This window comes from Nematostella vectensis, chromosome 12 (assembly GCF_932526225.1).
Source record: "Nematostella vectensis chromosome 12, jaNemVect1.1, whole genome shotgun sequence".
Classification (NCBI taxonomy): domain Eukaryota; kingdom Metazoa; phylum Cnidaria; class Anthozoa; order Actiniaria; family Edwardsiidae; genus Nematostella; species Nematostella vectensis.
The window spans coordinates 11,678,467-11,700,311 of NC_064045.1; the positions used below are offsets into that span (position 1 = coordinate 11,678,467).

The window sequence follows — 21,845 nt, forward strand, 5'->3', positions numbered from 1 at the left end:
TTTGGGTGGCAAACTAGCGCCCTCTTAGTCTTTAAGCGGCAAAATAACAGCAAGGAAAAGCAAATTATTCAGCGTTAACGAAAAAATACCATTTTTTTTTTCAGAAAGGGTTTAGTTTCATTATTTTGTTTTTTCGTCGTCCTCTGGTGAGACGGGCGCAGTCATTTCTAATTTTTCGGTTGATTATTTTGTTTAGAATTTGCCAACCAGAAAGATTAGGTGATCTCTTAGCACAAGTCCCCTATTCTACTGCTATCAAACCCAAGCATATTGCATCTTGTTTTACACTAATAACTTATGCGCATGCGCGTGTTTTTGTCGACGTAAAGACTTAAAGTTTAAAGACTGGGACTGTCCTACCGCCCGTTATTCAAAAACACACAAATTCCTCTTGCAATGGTAGAATTTATATTTCATATAATAATCGTATCATAACATTACAAATGTCAGATCCTCTTATAATACAACATTTTAAAAGTATGAATGTAGTCTAAGTGATTTGTAAAATAAGAGTCTATTTTTTGTCAAAAATTTTTGAAATGCTATTTACAAATAATTATTATTTATCCATCCTCTTCAAATAACAGAAATAAGATAGATAAAACAAAGAAATGCTCAGGCTAGCAAACATAAATTTGTTTGAGTGTACAGAAGGGCAGATACACAGCATCATGCACAGTTCACTCATCAACAAGGTTAAATTCAAGAACTCCCTAAAGTACCCTTGTCAGCCACACCTTTGTTATTGTTTTTATTTAATATTGGAAGTCACATAATGTACTATAAAATCTCGAAATAACTATCTAAAAATAAAGTCTGAAACCTTGTTTACCAACTTCAATCGGAAATATCGCACTGGCTTCCCCAAATCCACCGATGGAAATGGATGCTTTTTCCACTTTGTACTTTGCTAGGATGACAAAATGGCGGCTGGCAGAGGCTGTTTAAGGGTACTGACCACCCTGAATGAACCTGCACTTCTAACCTTCGGCAAACTCTGTGATTTTCAAGTGACAAACGGCAGTTGAAAATTGTTGCAAGAGTCTGTTTTATATCGAAAATTGCAGAAGTTCGAGTTTAGGGTTTCATTTGTAAAAATTACTTAATTCATTTTAAAATTTACAAAACGTACCATTTAAATTATAAAACTTAAGGCATCTCATCACATATCTAGAATAGTTTTCGAGCCGGCACGAGTTTCTCCCTTTACTCGAATGACAAACTTCATGTTTATCTGAAAGTGAAAATACGAGTGTGTTAAAATGCGTGGCACAATATCAGGTGAATCATGAATATAAGCTAGCAAAGAAAAGCCAACACGTATACAATAACAGTCTGAATCGTATCATTCATTCATTACTCCGAAAACTGAGTAAATCATAAATAGAAATAGAGTATTTTTTTTAAATTTGATGCTGTAGTTAGTAGTCGCCAGTTTCCCTAACAAAATTTCAATCTGATTTAAATATTATCAAAACTTCCTGCTAGATGGGTAACATACCCAGGCCATCGTCAAGCCCATGCGGCAACATAAAAGCTGGCCACATAATGGACGTTAAAAATTAGTATAAAATTGAAAATACTGTACAGTTTACGATAAAAAGCACTGCAAATGTGTAAGTCACATTGTTTGCTTGTATGCTCCATTTACGTTTCCCTTTCTCAAACTTCTGTCGCTTACATCGATAACCAGTCACTTTTATAATACTTTTATTCACCAACTGGTCCTTACTGTCTGCTAATAGAGGTAATAAAAGCAAAAAAAATAATAATACATTTAAACTTGGATGAAAGGTAGCCACGGCTGCTTGATGGAGGGTGGTCAAAATGATTAAGCGACCCATCCCAGGAAATTGGAAAGTGTTTCCTTAATAGAAGGTAGCGGGTAAACAGGCGACCGCATAATAGAGGTCCCTTTATAGCTATGTGATACCATGTAAACTCACTTTGTATTTTCCCCAGACTCCCATTGCTGCTCCTAATGTTGTATCTTGTGGGAGAAGATGATGAACTGTAACAAGAAGTTAATACCTATAAGTCACACTTAACACAGATCACTAACATCCATCCTCATCATCATTATAATCATACTCATCATCATATCATCTCAATATTGTCATGTTCTGACCGGGATACCCGTGTTGGTAGGTGGACCGCTGTAAGTGTTGTGGGCTCGGATTGCTCACGTGTTCCAGAGCCGATCGGCCTTGTAAAGTTGTTGTTGAATTGAGATAAAATTCAAGATTTTACACGTGGCGACGAGGGAAAAAAAAAAAGACAAGTCAAGAAGGAGGCGCTAGTGGTAAATTGGGACCGCAAAAACTCAACGAAAGACCGAAAATCCGGTGAGTTTGTTCCACAAATGGCGACCGCAGCGTTGTATGGCAACCTCTTTGCTTTTGGTGAGACCGAACACAATTGGACGGAGTTTATAGAGACACACGAACGTTATCTTGCTGCGAACAAAACAAGAGTGAGCATTTTGTTCGCCAACGTAGGGCCAAAAGCGTACAACATAATCAAAAGTTTGTGTTTACCGGAGAAACCGGCGGACAAAACATTTGAGTTTATCACCAAGGCAGTGAAACATCACTTTAAACCGAAGTTTTCCGAAGCATGCGCGAGTCTTTTCTCGAGAATCAGGAGAAGTAATGAAAGTGTCATGATGTATGTTGCGGAACTCAGAAGATTATCAGTTCCATGTTATTTCGGAGAATTTCTAAACCGAGCCTTGAAGAATGGATTAATGGCCGGAATAAATTATGCAAAAATCCAACAGAAAAATTTATTCACACCAGATGAAAACCTAACATTTGATAAGGCTTTCCATATCGCAGAGGCATATGAATCTGCATGCCGCAATGTTAGAGAAATGCAGGGAGGTCCCACTAGACAGAGGGGTAACTATGAAAATAAACGGAGGCATGTTTCCATGTCCCATAAGACACCTACGTCAAGGGGGACAATTTTACAGATGTGGAAATTCCCATGACCCATGATCATGCTGTTTCAAAGATCAAATTTGCCACAATTGCGGGAAGAAAGGCCATGCGAAAAGAGCATGCAGGTCCGGAGCTAGCATTATCCATGTTGAAGAAGAAGTTTTCACTGAAGATGAAGATAGTGAGGGGGGCCCCGAGGAAATGTATCATATAAGAAATCCAGGAAATAAAGTTCCACCAATTAATATACACCTAGAAGTAGACGGGAGGCAAACTGGGTTTGAAAAGGGTCACCCTATACCTTGATTTTGGAAGAAACCGCCAAAACTCTGCCAAGTTTCCACAAAATGAAGTCATCTGAGTTAGACCTTACTTCGTTTACAGGACACAGATTGAAAGTCCTGGGAACTATTGAGACTGTTGTCAATTACCATGGTGGCAACTCATGAACCATTCCAGTTGTCGTTACAAATCACAAGGGAGTTAAACTTGCTGGGATGTAGTAGAGCAGCTTAGCGTGATAAGTGTTAACCATTTGAAGGAAACCCTGACCCTAGAGATTGTGCTTGAAATGCACCAAGATTCTTTTTAGAGATGAATTGGGGGAAATGAAAGGCGCGCACGCTAATATTGTTGTTGACCATAGTGCAAAACCACTTTTCTACAAACCGCGCCCACTCCCATTTGATATGAAGAGCAAGGTCATTGCAGAGATTGACCGACTCGTGGAACAGGATGTGATAGAGACAATCAGACTGGGCAGCGCCGGTGCTGAAACCTAACGGTGAGATTAGACTGTGGAGAATATAAGGTGACTGTTAACAAGGTTTCCAAGGTGGAGCAGTACCCAATGACCACCTTGGAGGAACTGACTACCCAGAGAGCAGGAGGGACTATGTATCATAAGCTTGATCTCTCTCATGCATATTCCCAGGTAGAGCTTGACCCAGATAGCAGGAAGTTTACAACCATCAACACTGTGAAGGGTATGTTCCAGTATAACGTCTGCCATATGGAATCGCCTCCAGCGGCCTTCCAACGTGCGATAGAAGGACTGTTGCATGGAATACCTCAGGTAGGTGTATATCTAGACGATATCCTCGTGTCAGGTAAAAGCACTGCTGAGTCGCTTGAGATTTAGAGAAAGTCCTAGGAAGGCCGAGACTTAAGAAAGAGAAGTGTGTGTTTATGCAAGACAAGGTTGTATACCTGGGGCATCAGATTGACAAGACGGGCATATCTCCAGTCAAGCACAAGGTTGAGGCACTAGTTAAGGCCAAAACACCGGAGAATGTCACGAAACTGAAGGCATACCTAGGCCTATTGAATTACTGCGGTAGATTCTTGAAGGGACTGTCCCGGGTCTTTCACCCTCTGCACAAGCTCCTAGAGTATGGGGTGAAGTGGCACTGGGGACCAGAACTGCAGGCACGTTTTGAACTAACTGAGAAGATGATTCTCTCAGCAGGACTTTTGGTACACTATGATACCCAAAGAGCACTAGCACTCCATTGTGATGCTACTCATTATGGCCTAGGCGCAGTACTATCCCATATCATGGAGGATGGCTCCGAAAGACCTGTGGGGTTTGCAAGCCGGACGCTAAGCGATGCTGAGAAGAACTACAGCCAACTAGACAAGGAGGGAGCCGCCGTAATCTTCGGGCTAAAGAAGTTCCACAAGTATGTGTTTGGTCGAGATTTTGATATAGTCACGGACCACAAGCTATTGTTGTCATTGCTCCAGGAGGCAAAGCAGACGCCGGTCATGGCATTGCACAGAATTCAGCGATGGTCCATATTGATAAAGCCATACCAGTACCACATGAATAACAGAGCAGGAAATCAGCATGCCAACGCGGACTGTATGTCCCGACTGCCATTACCTGTAAAAGCACGTACCGAACCAGAAGACAGGGTATCGAAGAGTTAGAAGACTGCTCTATCTTGGCTTCAGAGCAGATCAGCCATTGGACAAGAAAAGATCCTGTACTCGCCCATGTGCATGAGTACCTGTTACGCGGATGACCAACGGATGACAGATCCAGCCCTTATACCTTATCGTAAGAGGAGAGACGAGTTAAGCGTCCAAGCAGGTTGTATCTTATGGGGTGCGAGAGTAATAATTCCACCCAATGGTAAAGACCAAGTCGAGCGAGAACTCCACTCTGCACATCCAGGTATCAATCGGATAAAGGCCTTGGCCAGGAGTTACGTGTAGTGGCCTGGAATGGATGAAGAACTAGAAGAGTTAGTGAAGAGACGTGATGTTCGCCAGGACCGGAGAAGAAACCCGCCATCAGCTTCATTACATCCACGGGAATACCCAGATGGCCCCTGGAAGCGTATCCACCTAGACTACGGTGGGTTGGTGGAAGGTCATGTTACTGATTATAACTGATGCGTATTCCAAGTGGATTGAGACATGCCTGATGAAGTCAATAACATCTCAAGCAACCATCGACAAGCTGCGAGAATGCTTTGCACGGAACGGTATTCCAGATGTTGCCGGATCGGACAAGGGTCCTAACCTTATCTCTGATGGACTGTCAGCATTCTTCAGTAAGAACGGCATCCAGCACATACGACAGAGCAAAAAAAAATGGCAAGTTTTCCCAAAATAAGGTCTGGTTATCTTCGGTAAGCTTGAATTTTTGCATAGAGGTTCCTTATGTTATGTAAAACAACATATCAAAAAGTATTTTTTTTATGAATTCGTCTTCGAGATATGAGGCTTGAAGTGCAATTTTCAAATGTTCAAAGTATGAATTCTCCTCGGTTTTTAGGGAGAAATCGGGCTCTGATCAGAAATTAAGCCAACTTTGCTCGCAAATATCTAAATTTCATATCTTCTAAGTTTCTTTAAAATTTGGGATTAAGCTTTTGGTCAGAGAAACTCCTTGTATGCGGAATCTATTGGAAGATTTCATGCCATTTTTTCCCTCTGTCAGCACATACCGGTTGCAACAGTACACCTATCCAGCAATGGGCAGGAAGAGCGAACCGTGCAGACCGTAAAGGAAGGGATAAAGACAGCGCTTAGAAAGAATTTTACCAAGAAGCTGCAAAGGTTCCTTTTCCAATATCGTGTTACGCCTCACACGACAACCGGTCGTAGCCCAGCAGAATTGTTAAACGGCCGTAAGTTGAAGCCAAGGTTTGACTTGTTACACCCTGCTCTCCGACGTCGAGTCAGGAACAACCAGAGTAATATGAAGAGATATCACGATGGCAAGATACCCCTTAGGGCATTTACAACAGGAGACTTTGTAGGAGCCAACAACTTTGAAAATGGAGTCAGGTGGTTTAAAGGTAAAATCTCCGAGGTAACTGGCCCTCTTTCATATGCAGTTGAGCTCCTAGACGGTCGACTTGTACCCAGACACATTGACCATTTGCTGAAGCTAGAGGCAGACACAGACGTCAACGAGAAGGCTAGGGGGAAATTTAATGTCCCCTTAGATCCACTGGTGCTGGCCGGTGTGCGAGCCGGTTGCAGAGACTTTAACAACACCAGAGGATATCCAGTCAGCGGCTATGCCTACTATAGAGAGCCGCTATCTTACGAGAGCTCGACAAACCCCAAGTTATTTAAATAACTATGTTTGTAAATAAGGTTTAATATCCTTGTTGTGTTTCACCAGGACTTGGACACACATATCGTTGGATGTGTTGTAGTATGTTTAGCTAGGGAGGAAGTGTCATGTACTGACCGGGATGCCTGTGTTGGTGGGTGTAAGTGTTGTGGGCTCGGATGGCTCACGTGTTCCAGAGCCGATCGGCCTTGTAAAGTTGTTGTTGAATTAAAAGGATAAAAATCAAAATTTTACAAATATCATCATCACCATCTCATCATCACAATCTTATCACTATCTCATTATCATGATACAATACACCAATTTCTTTAGGTCTACCTTGAAAAAGTCTTATTAAAGACGAAAATTTGGCAGAGTCCAATACCAGTTTTTGGTGTATTATTTATTCTTCTGGTTCACGATCACGACTATTTGGACCTTTTGTATTGATTCATTATCATAATTCTATACTCATCATCATCATCATATCATCTCAACATCATAATTACTATCTTATCATTGCATACTCCTAATAATCGACATCAACATGTAACTAGCAATCCCCTCCCATCGTCTCTCATTATCATCATCTCATACTCGTTATCATTATCATATCATCGTCATCGTCATCGTCCTAGTCCTCGTCCTCGTCATCATCATCATCATCATCATCATCATCATCATCATCATCATCATCATAATCATTATAACCATATAACCCCACACCCATACGTGCAGCAATCCCTTACCTGATCCGTCTAAAGACTCCTCCCACAGTTCTAAGTTATCTACATCAATGTCAGCCCCACAGAAACTCTTGTGCCTTGAATATTGTCTAGACATTAAAGCACAACATTCAATGTGACGTATGTGTCCATCTCAAAAGTAAGTTATGCGTAACTGTCGAAAGTTGTTTTTTTACTGGAAGGGGGAAGAACTATGGATTAAGGTACTTATGACACAAATAAAACGTTAGCATACCTTAAAACATCCTTGATCTGGTAATCGCTTTCTACTTTACACGTCTGAAAAGCCAAAGAGTAATTGTAACATGTTTTCTATAAAAATTACCAGCATAGGAAAAATAGCCTCCCCCAAACCCTTCCCCTACACCTTCCCCCAATCCTCCCCCACCCCTTCCCAATCGCTGAAGATGGCTCAATGGTCCCAGCGTCACCAGCACTTCTTTTAGGTCTTCCTGTACATTCTCAGTCCCAAATGTAGATAGTCTATCGCCAGCTAGAAACAATCCAAACCTTTTATAACCCTGAGTCTTTCTGGTTTGAACATCACTAAGCAGCACTATGCTGTTAAAGTCTGTGAGTCCGACTTGCGTGACACTGTTGTTTTGTTTTTGTTTTGAATGTTTAGAACTCCTATCATTTTTAAAAATATAACTTACCCAGCATTGTTTGATATTGTAGAAATATAATCGAGTCGATTTTATTGTAGGATGGATTAAATTTCAGCATTATTCAAACGGATTTCATTCACATGCTTGGGATTTTCATAGCCTACCAAACCACGCATCACGCAAATCACGCTATGTCAACGTACCTTGAACGTTTTGTCCGGCCGATAAATCTTGACAACTTTAACGTCGTCAACTGCCGACGGGTGGCTCCCAGTCTATAAACATTAAAAAGAACTGATCTTTAAAATCATTTGTTTCGTTTTGCTCTATAAAGCCGACTTCTCGCTAGCGAAAGGGACGGGGAAGAAAACGGACAAGTAAAAATCTCACCACGCGCATATGTTATTCAGAAATAAAAAGTAAGTGGAGGAAGGTAGAAGGGAACCTATCCGTTCCTTCCTTCTTCTCCTCATCCCCTCCCTGATCCACAAACACGGGGTAAGAATATTACGTCTGCTGTCTCGACTTCCATTGATTACGAGGTACAGAGGAGGACGTCACACCATTTCATGGACAACAGTCAAGAAACTTGTCTTGCGTCTCGTTGCGTACTTTAATGTTCATGGTACGCTCCGACCATCTGTGCGTATATGTAAGCACTGAAGCACTGTCGCAATTTAGCACTGTTTTTGCCATCACTTCCTATGCGCACGTTTCGTTAACACGCTGTACGAAGTGTCTTTATTCTTCAAAATATTACAAAACTACATCATATATTGTTTGGCTAATGAAAAGCAATTCGATAGGAAACAACCTAGTCAATAAACTTTCGGCCCCAATCGATATAGTGTCGTACGAGATCGATTCATAATCGTGAGCTGTGACTCACCCACATCCTCATTGTGTTCTGGATCTGGTTCAAGGCAACAGCCGTTGGTATCGGGTGAATCTATAATAATATGACACAACATTACATTAAATGTTGTTGATCCGACGCACGCTTTTGAAGATTTAATGAGATGATAATACATCAAAAGAAAACAAAGTGGGTGCTGTTTGGAATGCATCAATGAGGATGGGACAGCGATCTTTGACCCAAGTGTCCTCATATATTAAAGTGCCATTGTCTGCCACACCTTTGTTATTGTTTTGATTTAATATTGGAAGTCACATAATGTACTATAAAATCTCGAAATAACTATCTAAAAATAAAGTTTAATACTTAATTTACCAAATTCAATAAAAAAAAATAATGCATTGGCTTCCCCCGATGGAATTGGATTCTTTTTCGCAGTTGGTACTCTGCTAGGATGACAAAATGGCGGCTGCCAGAGGTTGTTTAAGTATTTCTGTGAGCTGCCTTCAATGTTGGAAGATCACACCAACAGCTTGGCGTAGCAGGTAATGAATTTGCACAACGCATCGGCACCCTCTAAAGAAAAATGACTACCTTAACATCTTAGGCAGCAAACTCGATGTTCCGAGCATTTTGAGTGTTATTTTGGGATAATCGAAAACAGGGAAATATTGGCGTGGAAACTCCCGCTTAGTGAAAACCTTTAACTTGCCAAACAATGCTTCTTATACTTCATGATAATGTTGGCTTGTTTGCACGGAGCTTTTATATTATTATTGGGAAAATATTGGCGGAGATTAGCAGGGTCAGTCCCCAGTGGTCTTAGTGTGATGATAGGGCCTTACAGGCCCGTACCCAGGGGGGGAGGGGGGGGGGGGAAACGTGCTATTTGTAGACAAAACTCAAAAACATAAGCAAGATCACTCTTGTATTGAGCCAATTCGACAATAAACGTCCCGTAGAGACACTGCAGGCATAAAGGCATAAAAAAAATCCCTTTTTGTTCTTTCGGAGGTGGTTAGATTTTTATCAGAGAACTCCCTCCCTCCCCCCTCCTCCCCCCCAGGAACAATTAGGTCCACTTTTTCGGATTTCGCACCCCGCCAAGAAAAATCCTGGGTACGGGCCTGCCTTACATCATCATCTGTGGGCGACAGAGTCCACGTCTCGGGTCCTGCGACACACTGTGCTGGAAACGGTAAAAAAGAGCCTAAGTATAAACACAGAAGGGATGGAAGGTGTTTCATTGTGATGGCGGTGCATGAGGTCGATGGTGATGCTGGTGATAATGATGAAGGTGGTGATAATGGTTGTAAATGTGATGATGGGCGATGCTGCTACTGATGATGACGACGAAGATGATGATAATGATTATGGTGATGATCATGATTATGATAAAGGAGATGAAGATGTCGGTAAATGTGAACACGGGTGAAGATGCCGTTTGATGATGACGATAGTGATGTTGATGATTATCATTTTGATGATGTTGTTAATGACGACAAGATGGTAATGATAAAAATTACCTGGAAACCAGCCAAATTTCCCTTTCTGTATACCTGGCCACCTAAAAAAGTAAAAACTAGGTTACCATCAACAAAATTTGGTATTAAAAGCAAAAGTTGGACGCTTTTCACATTTCCCTCTTTTGGACACTTCAACTTGCCATTCTAGTGATAAATCAAAAAACCCATCAGGGTAAAGTCCCTACAAAAGAAAAAAAAGAAAAACAATTAATCAAAGAAAAAAAAGACTTGAAAAAACCCGTAATTGAAACTAGAAAGTTTATCTTAATTTGTTCCTTTTGTGAATGATTGACATAACCATGGTAACCTACCGGCTGCCAACTTCTCCAGGGTCCCTCCTCCGGTTTGAATCCCACGACGAGTACTTCCTCGCCTTGTCTGAGGTTTAGCTCTATAAACAGAATACATTAACTGTGCTTATCCCATAAGCTAAAAACTGTGATTCTTAAGTATTATGCGGTTGATTAGACAGAAAGTGTTGAACCACCTTTTATTATTCCGTTACTCCGGGATACACCTATTCCAAATTTGGTTGCACTCGGGAATCCATGTATCGTAACCCTGGGTATCTTACAAATGGCTGAATCCTGGTCTTGTAATGTTTACAGGCTCATTAAGTAAAAAAAAGCCTTGCAAACCTGAGTTTGTTTGTTTACGCTCATTTGTTTATTTAAATGATACCCATAAGCCACTGCGGGCTACATAAATTCTTCCAGTGCAACCTATAAATGGGCGACTCTGTCACTCTAACACTGGTTGCTTGGGGTAAGTGCTATTTGCATCAAAACAGCGGGAACAAACGTTTCAGAAAATAAATTAAGGCTTCCATAACCATCGAGGATAGTCAGGAATCACTAAAGAATCACGCACATCAAGTTACTATGTCGTTTATTAATGATTGAGGTAAACTTCTCACCTACATCCACCGTTTTGTTGTAGTCGATTTTAGCTTCGAGTGTGACAGCAGTAAACCGCTGGTTGGGCAGTGGTAATGCCTGAAAGGCGCGCACCAACTGTTCCTTTTCCTTGTCAATAGCTTTCTTAAGCTCTCGTTCCCAGGTCTCTTTTTCTCGTACGGATGCGGCCAGGAATTTGTAGACATGAAGCGGAGTGCCGAACAGAAACACTATGCAGGAAAAAAACGATTTCTCATAATGCGACAGTTTGGGCAAGCATGTTGAACATTCAGTGGCAGAGGCGGCCCCCAGGAATGGTTCTTAGGGGGAAAGACGGCTTTAATAGTCTCTTTAAAAGAGGCATAAGATGATAGAAGTCAAAAGGATATTTCGCCGAAAAAATATGGTATCTAAAATACCAAAGTCAGTTGCAAATTGATTTTTTTTTTACTAGTGTACTCACTGTCACGGGCTTTGCCTCTCAAGCAAAAGGTCCAGGAACCCAGTCTGTTAAAAGTGTCCGTTATAAAGAGGCAATACTACATAGCGGACCCTTTCGTGGTTAAAAAATGTCTGTTTTATAGAGGTCATAAGGTACTTTTATTGAGTGCATGAATCAGTACCAAATACTTGTCTATAAAATGTATCCGTTATAAAGAGGTTATACTACATAGCGGACTCTCTCGTGGTTCAAAAATGTCTGTTTTATAGAGGTCACACGGTATAAGGAATGAGTACCAAGTACTTCCTCGTCTCTAAAGGGTGGTATCCGTTATAAATAGGTTATACTACACGAGAAACTCTTTCGTGGCTCAAAATGTCTGTTTTATAGAGGTAACACGGCACAAGGAATGAGTACCAAATACTCGTCTCTAAAGGGTGGTGTCCGTTATAAAGAGGTTATACTACACGAGGGACCCTATCGTGACTCAAAATGTCTGTCTTATAGAGGTCACACGGTACAAGGAATGAGTACCAAATACGTACTCGTCCCTAGTGGTGTCCGTTATAAAGGGGTTATACTACACTAGGGACCCTATCGTGGTCCAAAAATGTCTGTTTTATAGAGGTCACACAGTACAAGGAATGAGTACCAAATACTTACTCGTCTCTAAAGGGTGGTGTCCGTTATAAAGAGGTTATACTACACGAGGTGCTCTTTCGTGGCTCAAAATGTCTGTTTTAAAGAGGTCACACGGTACAAGGAATGAGTACCAAATACGTACTCGTCCCTAAGGGTGTCCGTTATAAAGAGGTTATACTACACGAGGGACCCTATCGTGACTCAAAATGTCTGTTTTATAGAGGTCACACGGTACAAGGAATGAGTACCAAATACTTACTCGTCTCTAGTGGTGTCCGTTATAAAGGGGTTATACTACACGGGGGACCCTATCGTGGCTCAAAATGTCTGTTTTATAGAGGTCACACAGTACAAGGAATGAGTACCAAATACTTACTCGTCCCTAGTGGTGTCCGTTATAAAGGGGTTATACTACACGAGGGACCCTATCGTGGCTCAAAATGTCTGTTTTATAGAGGTCACACGGTACAAGGAATGAGTACCAAATACTTACTCGTCTCTAGTGGTGTCCGTTATAAAGGGGTTATACTACACGAGGGACCCTATCGTGGCTCAAAATGTCTGTTTTATAGAGGTCACACGGTACAAGGAATGAGTACAAAATACTTACTCGTCCCTAGTGGTGTCCGTTATAAAGGGGTTATACTACACGGGGGACCCTATCGTGGCTCAAAATGTCTGTTTTAAAGAGGTCACACGGTACAAGGAATGAGTACCAAATACGTACTCGTCTCTAGTGGTGTCCGTTATAAAGGGGTTATACTACACGGGGGACCCTATCGTGGCTCAAAATGTCTGTTTTAAAGAGGTCACACTTACTTGTTTCAGGAGGGTTGGTGTAGTACGCCAAGGGACTTGCCACCCATGACTGGTTGAGGGGGTGGTCGTTCTTGAGTTTAAAGGTGCGCTTGCCGGTTAATACGTTATCTGAAGCCTGTAGGATATATAGGGAATCCCGATAAAAAGGAAAACATACATACTTATGTCTTTGGGGTAGAATTTTCACCTCAAAATAGCTTCCAAAATAAGCTAAATCCACCCCCTTAAAAACAAGATTCGAAAATAATCCAACCACTTCAAAGAGGGAAGGGTGAACTTCATTCTAATCAAGGAATAAAGTGAATGAACGATTTTCCGATATTTTTCCCGAATTTCGTTTATTTTGCTGTTTTTCACGACTCAGATGTAGATAAAAAGCGCGTGCGCACTTTGTGCGGATCCCCATGTGACCATTCATGCGTATAGGGTGGACTACCCTGCTAGCAGAGCTTTTTCCAGTTTGTTTCTATCAGTTCACCATCCTCGGGGACCCAGGGCGTCGCGGATATCGCGCGCTCCCTGTGTGCCGGATCTCCGCGACGCCCTGGGTCCCCGAGGACGTCAGTTCACTAATCCGTGTCGCGACTCTGTTCTTTCGCGTTTTCGTTTGTTTGGAAAACGCGAAAGAACAGAGACGCGTCACGGCTAAGTGAACTGATAGAAACAAACAGGAAAAGCCTCTGTTAGCAGGGTAAAGGTGGACAGCCTCTGGTTCGAACTAAAACCAAACAACATATAAAATAATAAAAAGCATAAGAGCGATGTCTACCTCTAGCGATAAGGATACAAGTAACATGTTTATTATTTTTAAAATAGTACAAGAAGAAGTTACGGCTCAACCCAAAAGCAACCCCCCCCCCCCCCCGGCATAGGCTGAGTATATAATACGACAAGATAGAAATTACGTACCGCAGAGACGAGAAGAACGTTGTCGAACAGAAACAAATATCTGCAACGAAACATTTTTGTTGTTATTACGTAAGTTTTACACTTGATAAGAAAACATTAACAGAGCTTATCCCTCTTTGAAGCTGGAATGCTTAGTCACGAAGGCGCAGATACGTGGTCGAGCCGAAGGAATATGGAGGGGCCTCTGGCAGTCGCCATTAAACTCATGTTTGACACGGAACACAGCTTATATCATATTTAGCAGGGAAGAACGTGGAAAAATAAACTATCGGAGCAAAGCCGAGTGCTAACAGACTCAGCTCCCCCTTGGAAAAGCGGGAAGCAAATCAGGAACGCAGCGCGCAGCCGTTTTGGACTCGTCAAGCTTAAGCCGCAGTTACTGGAGCTCATGCGCCGCCTAGCGTGACGAGTCGACAACAGCTGCGAGGGAGACTAACCGCACTATACTGCGCCGCTCTGCCCACTGGTCACCTTTTTATTCCCGGCGATAGGGGGATGGGGGTCGGTTGCTGGGGTTATAAATGGTAATCCAATGAAATGTCTAATGCCCGCTGACCTTTCCACTGTCTCGTGCACCATGCCGCCCTCACTGCTTCCTGTGGCTTTACGAGTCACGCGCTCGACTGCTCCCTCGTATAGGAATACGCTACAATGATACATTATAAGCTATCAGTATGTCACGCGCCCGACTGCTCCCTCGTACAGGAATACGCTACAATGATACATCATATACTATCAGTATGTCACGCGTGTCACGCGATCGACTATATGTCACGCTATCAGTATGCCACGCGCTCGACTGCTCCCTATACGCTACAATGATACATCATAAATTATCAGTATGTCACGCGTGTCACGCGATCGACTATATGTCACGTGCTCGACTGCTCCCTCGTACAGGAATACACTACAATGATACATCAAAAGCTATCAGCATGTTACGTGTGTCACGCGCTCGAAACCTTGTATACAGCGTGTAAACTATGCGATACACGTGAAATACTGAGCCATGAAAAGCAATTGATCCTGATGAGGATTTGCGCTATACAAATATTAAACATTTCATTCCATTTAGTTGATGGGATGACAAAATGGTGGGTGTTAGTATGTGCATGACGTCACAAAGCTACCAAGATGGCATTACAGACGTCAAATCATTCATCACAGAAAAGTCACCAATCAGTTTTTGATCAAGTTCGACAATTAAGGCCTGGTTGTTTGGCCTCAATTTTTTTGCCCTTTAGTTTGCAGTTTAATGCCCGCCTATGACGTCTACAACAAAGGTTGCACTAAAAATGGCGAATGACATTTCTACGACAGAAAGCTTCTAATGGGTTCTAAATATTCGTACGAATAAAGATGACAATGATTTCAGATGATTGCAGAACCATACAGTGTTGACCTTAAATCTTTATCATCAAGTATTTGATTCTGCATTTGGTAAAGATATATTGAGATCCTTGGTTCATTTAGATCATGAGAACTTCCATTTGCCAATCGCCATTTGCTGTTTGAGCTGACAAAGTTTCTTGAAATAGATGTATACACATATCAAGCCTGCGTACCAAGCGGTGAAGGAAAAAGGTACTGGAGACAGACAGTTGAGGGAAACGACTTTAAACCGACTGGCAAATTACGAAAAAACAACACAGCACGCACCCCAGATGTTACAAGGACAAATGAACTTGGAAAAGAGAACAAAACAACGAAATAAAATAACGCAACGACGAAAAGACAATGGAGTAGAAAAAATTGGTTGGGGCGAAACCACAAAAAAAAAAATTACATTACAAATTACAAAAGCGCTGAAAAAAACTCAAAATTAATGTTCGGTCTTTTTAAAGATTCATTAGGATTTAGTCCATTATTCGTTTATTATAAATCAATAATTAATAAATCAATTAATTAATAAATTAATAGTAGGTAAAATCTGTTATTGGTTTTGTTATCGCATTTTTAGACGAATTGTTCACATTTAAACAACAGTTATCATTAGTAGCAACGGTTAGATTTAGCAGTAAAATGATTGCGTACATAGACATCGAGTTATTAGTCGGTACTAGTGAAACACCGACATGTTCGTCAGCTATACTTGGTACTTTTTTAAAAGACATTATTAAAAGAACAAAAAAAATCGAGTGCTATTTTCACCGAGTTGTAATCTCATACCTTGTGCTAAATGTATCCCCGGTGGATCCCGGGGATTCGGAGTCACTATCGCTATCACTGTTGTCTCGTTCTCTAACCCCAGGTATCGGGGATGCCGTAGCCGATCGGGGCAAGTGAGGCGACGTCTCAATTGAACTCGCTAGAGGAAGTGACATTCTATAAAGGTAGAATAGAATCATAGTCCACCCGGACATCAGGGATGTCACTATACCGGGTATACGGGATTTAATTTCCCGGGTATCGGGGATACGGTAGCCAATCGGGACAAGTGGGGCGACGTCTCAAATGAACTCGCTAGAGGAAGTGACATTCTATAAAGGTAGAATAGAAACAATGTCCACCTGGGCATCGGGGACATTAATATGCCGGGAATACGGGATGTGGTTATCCCGGGTATCGGCAAGTGGGGCGACTTCTAAACTGCTTTTTTTAACACGGTTTACAATAATGCCATTTCTGTGCAATAGATAAATTAGACGTATCCAAAAGACCGTGAACCGTGATTTATCATTCCTCATTCTTCGGTGACTTTCTTGTGTGACTCGTTTTTGGCCAAATCACAGTATGCTTTGACAATCTATTAGAAAACACGGTTATATAATCTTCGGGTGTATTTATATATTTATTTTTAATTTAAAAAGTGTTCAATGTAATTTTAACTTTAAAACCATTTTTTAATGATAAATTGAAAATTGATATTAAAAAGAAAATATCCTTGATTCACGAAAAAAGCAACACGTTAGCCAAGAACCATGCGAGTCTCGGTCAATCTCGTTCCTAGAGCCCACGTGCCTTTGTGCCAGAGGCACGTTGCCGTTTGCACAAATGTACTTGGGCTCTGGAAACGAGATTGAGTCGAGAATGAGTGGAAGCGCATGCGTATTACTGCTATCAAATCGCGCATGCACAGTGAATGAAAATGTGAATGAAAGAAATTCGGTCAAAGTGACATTTTTAGGTTATTGAGAATTTGCATTGACAACTTGATTTACATCATTTGGCAGTAAACAACGAAACCATGACAGGAGACATCAAGCAACGAAAAACAACATGGAAGCAGCGATAAACCAAAATGCCTGAAAAGTTGCCATCATGGACAAAATATACGTACAAAAATCAACATGGTTTGAGTTGCAACGCTGCCAAAAGCTGGCGTCCTTACGTTTTAGGCGTTACGACTCATATTCTGCATTTTTAAATACTTTTTTCCTAATCGAATATTCAAAGGTAAATAATATCCAAGCGACCTTACCGTTTAATTTTTCTGGACAGCGTGGCCATCTGCTGTCGTTCCTGTTTCCTGTATCAAACACAATTTATAAGTATTTATAAAATACAATCAGACATAATCAGAATCACAATCAGACTGAAATAATTATAACCAATTTCCAAACTCACTTTATTCTTGCGGTCCCTGTTGTTCTTACTGCAAAAAAAGAAGACATAATCAGAAAGAAGGGCAGAAAGCAAGACTGAAATCAGAGATTTTATGGGACAGTGTCATGACTATAGCTATCAAATTTTGTCTGAGAGAGGGAGGGAGGAAGTATTTTTTTTAGAAATTTCACGAAACATGGAGTTAAATAAGCGATTTTTACGAATCACGGAAATATGTTTCAAATAACCCCGCAACAAATGGGTAAACAGCTGCATTGTATTTGCGAGCTACAGCCATGGGAAGGGTAAAGAAAAAGGGGTAGGGAGGTAGGGGCAATCAAACAGATAGGGTTGCTTACCGTGTGTATTTGCAGCATGAATCAAGTTCTGGAAAAAAGAAGACAACGTTGTTTGTAAGACCTGGAACCCCTGCGACCTTGAAGTATACTGGGCTAAGGAGGCTAAAGATTCAAATGCATGCCGGGATGCGTGCTTCAAAGGCACCAGTTCGAGGTTAAGGATTCAAGTGCATGCTGGGGTGGGTGCTAAAGGACGCGAGGTCGAGGCTGGGTCCCCATTGCATGCTGGGATGCATGTTACAAGGTACGAGCTCGCGGCTGCACTCACCAGTTCATCATTGGGGAAACTTTTCATCACCTCGATAATTTTAGACTCGTTCTCGATTCTGCGAATATGTTCATTGAGCTCTGCTGCTGCCTGATGACAAAGAAAACCTTCAATCAGATTCAGTGGGGAGAGGAGTGAATTTAAATCTGAATTGACACTAGGACATCATACACAGTGTATCAGTTTATCATACGTATCTCAAACGACTTCTTACTTGACTGGAAGTGTTTCGACCATTTTTGGTTTTTGGTCAGTCATTTAGTGACCGAACATTGGATATCCCATAGCTGGGTAACATATTTTTTTCCTGACAGACTTTTTTAGCTGCCAGTTTGGCTCGCTCGATTATTTTTCCACTCGGGGACATCACAGAACTTATTAGCCTTAAAACGCTTGTTCGGGTTTTCTTTTCTTTTCTTTTTTCGCGTGTTCGTTTTTTTTTTTTTTTTTTTTTGAGAGATTTTGGCTCAAAATTTAATTTTTGGTCAGTCCGTTTTTAATTCTGTATTCACACTTACATCAAAACAAGCTAACAATGTCTTTTAAGAAACTTCAGAACACATTACTCGTTTAGAGGAACTAGGAGAGTGCTCTTGTTGTTCATCATTTGCTAAGACTAATCTAAGTTTAGATATCAATACGCAGACCCTTCATTTATCCAAGCTGAGCCTAGATTCAATTCTCAGAGTAAACACGTATAGCCCCGTACAATCAGAACCAGAACCAACATCATTACCACTGTTACGCTAGGTGTGCAAACAGCGCCAGCTTTGCTAGACCACTAGCTGGCTGGTTTGACCATAAATGCTGGCGCTGAGGCTTATTTTCGGTGCTAGTATGAAAGCAGAAAATTGAGTTAATTGGGTAGTAAAGCTTATGCCAATCAGAAAGTTTTTTTTTTTGCATCCTCATTGCTTTTTCACAAAACTGTCAAGGTGGCCACGGTAGCGTGCGTCGCACGGTGATACCGTCAAAGCGGCCACAGTAGCGCAACTCGACCGGTCAAATTGTCAAGGTGGCCACGGTAGCGTGCGTCGCACGGTGATACCGTCAAAGCGGCCACAGTAGCGCAACTCGACCGGTCAAATTGCCAAGGTGGCCACGGTAGCGTGCGTCGCACGGTGAAACCGTCAAAGCGGCCACAGTAGCGCAACTCGACCGGTCAAATTGTCAAGGTGGTCACGGTAGCCCGCGTCGCAGGGTAAAATTGTCAAGGTTGCCACGGTAGCGCCCGTCGTACTATAACTTACCTTTTGTGCTTTTGCCTGAGCTTCTTTGAGGTTCCCATAATCTGGATGGCTCTGCGGATTACAATAGAAGTGTGATGTGAGGTACCAAGGGGGACGCGTACGAACGAGAGACCACTCCAATGAGTCTATTGAGCAACCTTTCGTATAATGACTGTATAAGGCCTAGTGCACACTAGCGACATATCGACATAACGACATGGGCGCGCGCACTCTTATCTCCGACATAACGACATAGACATAACGACATAAGAGAAAAAAACGTGCTTTTTCTTTTATGTCATGATGTCCATGTCGTTATGTCGGGCTAAACATAGTGCGCGCGCCCATGTCGTTATGTTGTTATGTTGCTAGTGTGCACTAGGCATAAGCGAGATGTTGGCAAAAAGATCAACATTGGCAAAAACGGCTTAGATTATTACCTCATCTGTACGCTTGACAAGTTCCTTCAATAGAAGTTCGTATCGAGGTATTCTCTGAAAAAAAAATAATTAGTTAAAAAAGAAAAAATAATTATTGAGGAAGCTGGCCGCGAGAACGAGCATTTAAAATACTTCACTATAACAAGCGATACCACAACGAGAAACAAGCATCACCAGAAGTAAACAGAAACAATATATGTGAAACCTCATATCATTGCCAGCCTCGTTGCGATGCCCTGTACCTGAATTGGCATAAGAAGGAGCGAGTTCAAAGTTTGTCCGTTTATTGTCTGAAAAAATAATAAAACATAAAACAAATAACAAACAGAGAATACCTTAGTAGCACTATAACCTCTTTCAAGGAAATTAAGAATAGCAGGTAGGCACGTGGCCAGGGGAGGTTCGGGGGGTAAGAACGCTCCCCCCCCCCCCCCCACCCCAGTGAACTGGAAGGTCCGCTCTAATGGAAACATTGAGAGCTAGGACGCGCAAGGGTAAACGAGCCCCAACCCCCCCCCCCCTCCCCCTCAAAATCCTGGCTAAGGAATTCATACGGTTTTCACCGTAAAAATATCTTAATATTTAATATAAAGCTTGACTGGTTAATTTCAAAACATATCACGGGCTGATATTATTCTTTACAAGGCTCATTGTGCACCCGTTTAAAGCGTAGATCTTACCCGTGTTGATATTAATCGGAATTTCTCGTTGTTCTTCTCCAGCTTGGCTTTGACCTAGAAACACAAAATCCTATCAGTTTCTTGCAAAGATTCTCCTAAACAAGCTATAGCTGGAAAAAAAACATATACCTCGTTTCCTTTGTTTCTAGAGTTGAAGTAAGGCTCAAAAAGCTTGAGATAGGAAAACTGCAAAATAGAAATGATATATCTAAAAAAAATTCAACAAGAGCGGTTAAGGCCAGTACAAGTGCAAATGGGTTAGATTATCAAAATCTGAGTTGGGCTGTTCGGATTGCACCATTTGACTGGATTTAATAGAAAGAAAAATGGGGGATGGGCGTTAAAAGCCGGTATAGGAGCGAATGGATTAATCAGTTTACACCATGACGTCTCATGACTGACTTAGAGCTTTTGCATTATTCGCCCTCATAGCCGATAATGGAAACTCAATTTCGGTATATTCTACTGGACGAAAAAAGTGCTTAGTTAGAGAACATCGTCAATCTAAAAAATGATAGCAGTGAGAAGTCTAAAAGCCAATGGGTCTGGGTACATTGAGTGTCTCGGTATTGTGTGGGACCGTAAAATGTAGCAGAGGCAAACGCACCATTTCTAGGAGGACGTCACCGATAATTGTCGTGTTGACGTCCCATTTGGCCAGTCGCGACTGAAGCTTGCTAACCATCTCTTTACTGATGAACGCTAAAGACTTTAAATAAAGAACAAAGAAAAACTTGCTGGCATGTCAAGTACAATACAACCTACTTGTGAACGGCTAAATGTTACAGATTCTTCCCACAACTCTTTGCGACGCGCGCTAAAACCGTGGTCATGGGACGAACTTCGCCATCTTGTTAACAATTTTGCCCCGTGACCTCGGTTTCAAGCGCACTTCGCAAAGAGTTGTGGGTATACGTGGGGAAGGTTTATACAAAACATATTCGTTAACGTATAAAAACTAACTAATTTATTATTGATTTATAGCCGATTTCGATGTATCGCGAATCAAATCGACACAAATTTTGGGGGTTTTCTGTTCCGTCAGTAAAACCATTCTGGGCCAATCAGAGTCTCGTTTTGGGCACTTCCCTGGCTTCCTTCTGGACCAAAACCAGACGGTGTAGCGACAAAAAGCGCACTAAGTGCACTAGGCGAGAGATGGCAAGAATCTGATTGGCTTAGAATAATTTGACTGGCGGAACAGAAAATTCCAAAAGCCAAAAACAAATCGATGTTTTGAAAATGCGGCGTCGCGATACATCGAAATCGGCTATAAGGGATAAAAATTTCGTTCAATAACCCCAATATTTTCACGATGTCTTTTTATTTTCATCGAAATCGCAAAACAAAACAAGCGACGTAC

At 41.6% G+C, this 21,845-nt stretch overlaps 1 protein-coding gene across 7 annotated transcripts in view; it reads right to left on the minus strand.

Annotated features, from left to right (window-relative positions):
* Positions 1-385: 385 nt before the first annotated feature.
* LOC5520664 (intersectin-2) overlaps positions 386-21,845 on the minus strand; it is a 33,445-nt gene continuing 11,985 nt past the window's right edge. For 4 of the 7 annotated variants that reach the window (XM_048719358.1, XM_048719357.1, XM_048719354.1 and 1 more), the window contains 25 exons: positions 21,090-21,191; positions 20,612-20,668; positions 20,483-20,536; positions 20,045-20,092; positions 19,803-19,856; positions 19,384-19,434; positions 18,134-18,223; positions 17,866-17,893; positions 17,528-17,555; positions 17,382-17,429; positions 16,130-16,285; positions 14,517-14,606; positions 13,961-14,000; positions 13,052-13,166; positions 11,169-11,378; positions 10,564-10,643; positions 10,393-10,433; positions 10,253-10,293; positions 9,863-9,915; positions 8,760-8,819; positions 8,074-8,145; positions 7,498-7,541; positions 7,266-7,351; positions 1,947-2,011; positions 386-1,234 (listed from right to left, as the gene is read on the minus strand). In XM_048719358.1, the coding sequence (XP_048575315.1) occupies positions 1,163-1,234; positions 1,947-2,011; positions 7,266-7,351; positions 7,498-7,541; positions 8,074-8,145; positions 8,760-8,819; positions 9,863-9,915; positions 10,253-10,293; positions 10,393-10,433; positions 10,564-10,643; positions 11,169-11,378; positions 13,052-13,166; positions 13,961-14,000; positions 14,517-14,606; positions 16,130-16,285; positions 17,382-17,429; positions 17,528-17,555; positions 17,866-17,893; positions 18,134-18,223; positions 19,384-19,434; positions 19,803-19,856; positions 20,045-20,092; positions 20,483-20,536; positions 20,612-20,668; positions 21,090-21,191 (1,785 nt within the window). In that variant the 3' untranslated portion in view covers positions 386-1,162. The remainder of the gene's footprint in view (positions 1,235-1,946; positions 2,012-7,265; positions 7,352-7,497; positions 7,542-8,073; positions 8,146-8,759; positions 8,820-9,862; positions 9,916-10,252; positions 10,294-10,392; positions 10,434-10,563; positions 10,644-11,168; positions 11,379-13,051; positions 13,167-13,960; positions 14,001-14,516; positions 14,607-16,129; positions 16,286-17,381; positions 17,430-17,527; positions 17,556-17,865; positions 17,894-18,133; positions 18,224-19,383; positions 19,435-19,802; positions 19,857-20,044; positions 20,093-20,482; positions 20,537-20,611; positions 20,669-21,089; positions 21,192-21,845) is intronic. The other 3 variants (XM_048719353.1, XM_048719356.1, XM_048719355.1) reach the window with 3 other exon arrangements.